General features: G+C 44.5%; 1 protein-coding gene across 1 annotated transcript in view; it reads right to left on the reverse strand.

Moving 5' to 3' along the window:
* Positions 1–3978, reverse strand: part of APEX2 (APEX nuclease (apurinic/apyrimidinic endonuclease) 2) — a 48787-nt gene continuing 44809 nt past the window's right edge. The window contains 5 exon segments of the mRNA XM_006903780.1: positions 1–203; positions 206–241; positions 276–404; positions 407–586; positions 589–815. Of these exon segments, the coding sequence (XP_006903842.1) occupies positions 1–203; positions 206–241; positions 276–404; positions 407–586; positions 589–815 (775 nt within the window).

Genomic DNA, 3978 nt, shown 5'->3' on the forward strand with positions numbered 1-3978 from the left:
TCAGCTGAGTCTGCTCCAAAAGAAGAAGCTGTATAAGAGGAGTCCGTGAGTGGGAGGACCCTGGAGGCTGACACAAATGTGGAAATTGCAGTCTAGGTTGAGTCTTAATTTTTCTACAGTCTGCATCACACATCGCTCCCTATAGCCCCACAGAGGGGTATGAGCAAGCAGAGATTTTGAGCACAAGATCCTCACTTCCTTTCATCCTTGACCTCTGAGGTATTGGCCTGCACTTCTACAACTTTGGTTGCCATCACTTCTAGTGTCACAAGGGCTAAGAATTTCCAAGACTGGAGAGGCTTGGAGATGTCTAGAAGAGGGCTGGAAGTAGCTTATAGGGTTCTCCCAGCCTCTATTGGAGCCTTGGCTGAGACCTGATTGAGTATACCTGGGCTTTCTTTTGGTATCTGTACTCAGGTTTGAGTGTTGCACTGTAGTGATGACGGACAGAGCACAATATCTCGTTTAAGATGAACTAGGAACTGAAGGATCTTGAGCTTGGAACTTGAAAACTCTGGGAGGAATCAGGTACATATGGATGGACTCTGTTTTGTGGGTAAAAAGGACACACTCAGGGCTGCACCACAGGACAGTGGTCAGAATCCATCACCTTGGGCAGCTGAAAGGAGTCCTGGAATGTGTCAATGACCAGGGCCTTGTTTCCAAGCACATAGACAAGCCAGAAGTCATAGTTGAGATGGCAGGCATCACTGATTGTCAACCAGCATGTGAAGGCTCCCTCCATCTTCGGTTGAAAGCAGTGAAAGCTATCAATGAATGGCCCTGAGGCAGGCCCAGGCCTAAGAGGGCCCAGGCTAAGCAAAAATAGGAAACCTGTTTAAGGTAGGCCCAGACTCAAGAAGATGGTAGCTAAGCAAAACCAGGAAACATGGAGTCGCTAGACAGGAAGTTGAATGCAACATTTCTGGTGCATCAAGGAAACCTGCCCGGAGATAGAGGAGGTGCGCCTTCACTGAGCAGCTTCCCGAAAGGGACCACCAGAGGGCAGCATCGAGCCTCAGTAACATGCACCAATCACAGGTTTTATGGCCCAGGCACTATTGCTGGCCTGCCAGCTGGGCCCCTCTCAGAGAAATGCCACAAGGACCTACAGCTAAGGAGGTCAACTAAGGGAATCTACTAAAGGAACAGTCCACTGAATAACTGTAAGATAGCCTACCTAAGTGGAAGGAGGAGAAGGCATCTGATTAATGCCTGCTACTCAGGAGTACTGTACCAGGATTGTGCAAGAAACCAGAGCTGGCTCAGGAAGGAATTTCATTAGAGGGATTGTAATTGTTAGGTCCATAAATCACCACCAGAAAGACCACTGACTCACGTATGCAAATAGTAAGAGTGCTTTATTGCGCAGAACAAACTCCAGCATGCAGGCAAGGGTCCACCATTCAGTAGAAAATGGCGACCCAAGGTGCGGGTGCACAAGCCTTTTATGGGTTAAGGTAGGGCAGGTTTACCAAGATGAGGTAATTGGGAACATGATTGGTGGGCAAGGGGCTTTGGTGAAGAATTTTTTTATGGCCTGTCCCTGGAATTTGATGACTTTTAGGGTTAGGCCCAGGTCAGGCTTAAGATGAAGGCTAGGCAAACATGGAGTCTGTACAGTCCTCCCAGTAATAACTTCAGAATGAGTGGTGAATGACTGTCTTTGTGGCTCCACAGATCATACTTTGGAGTCTGAGTGGGTCTTGACCTGCAGTTCCATGGTAACGTCATACAGCATAATGATGATTCAATTTCTAGTGGGAAATTGACCTAGCTTGGACTTTATACAGGTACACCTAAGCAAAAACACACCTTAAATCTCCTCCAGGGGTGGGGCCAGGGGGACACCTGTGTGGTCTCAGGATTCTAGGTCCCCCACCCTTTGTCTGAGTTTTGCAAAACCACACACAGAAGTAGTTCAAATGGGAGGAAGTCAGAGTAAACCCATTATTTTAGACTTAATGTTGATAAATTTCAAGGAGACAAACACTGGGGACTAAGAAATAAAAACGAGCCCTGGGAGGTTGAAAACCCTCTGCCAGGTAGAATGGCTGATGTTTGAAGTAGACTGGCCACTAAAGGGTGCACAGACCATTAATTGGTCTGGTGCATTTGAAGTGTAGCTAACAGGGAGCTGATGCATCCAGATCCATTTCTTTGTGTAGATACCTGGCGAAAATTGGTGTTCAACCCCCACTCCCACCATTAACCTGTTAATAAAATTGAAGAAAGAAATAGCACCACAATAGTGGTAGGAGACTTTAACACACTACTCTCACCAAAGGATAGGTCAACTCAAAAGAAACTTAACGAAGATGCAGAAGAATTAAATGACACATTCTGCCAACTTGATCTTGTGGATGTATTCCAAGAACTGTACCCAACTAAAACACAATTCACATTCTTCTCAAGTGCACATGGGACATTTTCCAGAACTGATCACATATTAGGGCACAAAGCAAGCCTAAAAAAATCTTTTAAAACTGAAATAATGCAAAGTATCTTTTCAGATCACAATGCCATAAAACTAGAAATTAACTATAAAATGATAAAGCTGATAAAGCTACCAACATGGATGCTAAATAACACCCTGCTATAACATGATTGGGTTATAGAAGAAATAAAGCATGGAGTAAAGGCCTCTTGTGAGTCCCATTCCTCTCTTGAGTCCCGTGCCTTTCATGAGATCAGCTCTTTGGAGGACTTTACCTTCTCTCTGCTACAAGACACCAACACATGTGTAGCATGGCCAACCCAGAAAGGACTTCGAGCCACTGCATCCCATGTATATGCTAAAGGTTCCAACCCAGACCAGGTGCACTCACATCCTGGTCAGCAACAGAAGCACTGCCTACCAGGTTGAGGGGCTACAGTTTTAAAGCACAATCCCACCCAGAGTACCAGAGTACTACCACGACCTGGAGGACTCACTGCCTCACAGCCTAAAGGCCATCCTGCTGCCGCTCCTGCTTTCCAGTGCTAAGAGCACCAATATCACAGGTACTCTGGGGGAAATACTGTTGTCTAGCTACACCACACTGGATCCCTTAAGCTTAGGCAGAAGGGACTGGGGCATCTCAAGGCACACAGAGAAACAATTTCTGAAGGGGACCAAAAAGCTTCCTGGTTTGTCATTCAGGTACTGTAGGGACCTTGGGCCAAGAAGGGGGCACAAATTTATAGCTGCTTCACAAAGCATTACTGTACTCTGGGTAAATACATAGTTACAACAGCCTAATATCTACTAAGAAAAGACACATAAGGGGAGCTCTGGTGGCCTAGTGGCAAGGAGCTGCAACTACAATCCCAGAGGCACACGGTTTGAATCCACCAGATGCTCTGCAGGGAAAAGGAGGGACAATCTCCTCCTGTACCAGTCAGATCTGATTTGACGGTACACTCACACACAAAAATTTAAAAAAAAAAGACACATATAATGTCAAGAAAGCAGCAATCCACCTTAAGCATCATAAACAAAACCCAAAATAATCCTTCTCCTAAAAAATCAGACCCAATGAATAATCCAGATAGAACTAGAAGAAATATGTTGATGTAGAGTTATTTGATCAGCTATAGAAAAAAGATACAAATGCTGGAAAAAATAATGGAAATCAATAAGAGAAATACCTCAAGAGACAACAATCCAGAGGAAATATATTGATGAGGAGCAACTTGAACAGCTTTGGAGGAAAATGCAAAAGATAGAAGAAAGAATTAAGAGTATAGATAAAGAGGTACAAGAACTAAAAAAAAAATCATTTCAAAACAGAGAGTGTACAGCTTACAAAAACATCCATGTGTAAACAAACTTAAGAGACATGTCAGCCGTCAACGTTTTTGGAATCACAGAAGCCAAGAAAGGCTTAAGAAACAAACTGCCAGATCATGGGTTGGACAATGGAAGATATTTTTCTGAAGGGACTTGGTAGATGAGAAGGATTATCCTGGTGGAGGGTGGAGCTGGGAAGCAAGTGG

Source organism: Elephantulus edwardii, unplaced genomic scaffold (genome assembly GCF_000299155.1).
Source record: "Elephantulus edwardii isolate Elephantulus edwardi_28Jun2011 unplaced genomic scaffold, EleEdw1.0 scaffold00239, whole genome shotgun sequence".
NCBI classification, from domain to species: Eukaryota; Metazoa; Chordata; class Mammalia; order Macroscelidea; family Macroscelididae; genus Elephantulus; species Elephantulus edwardii.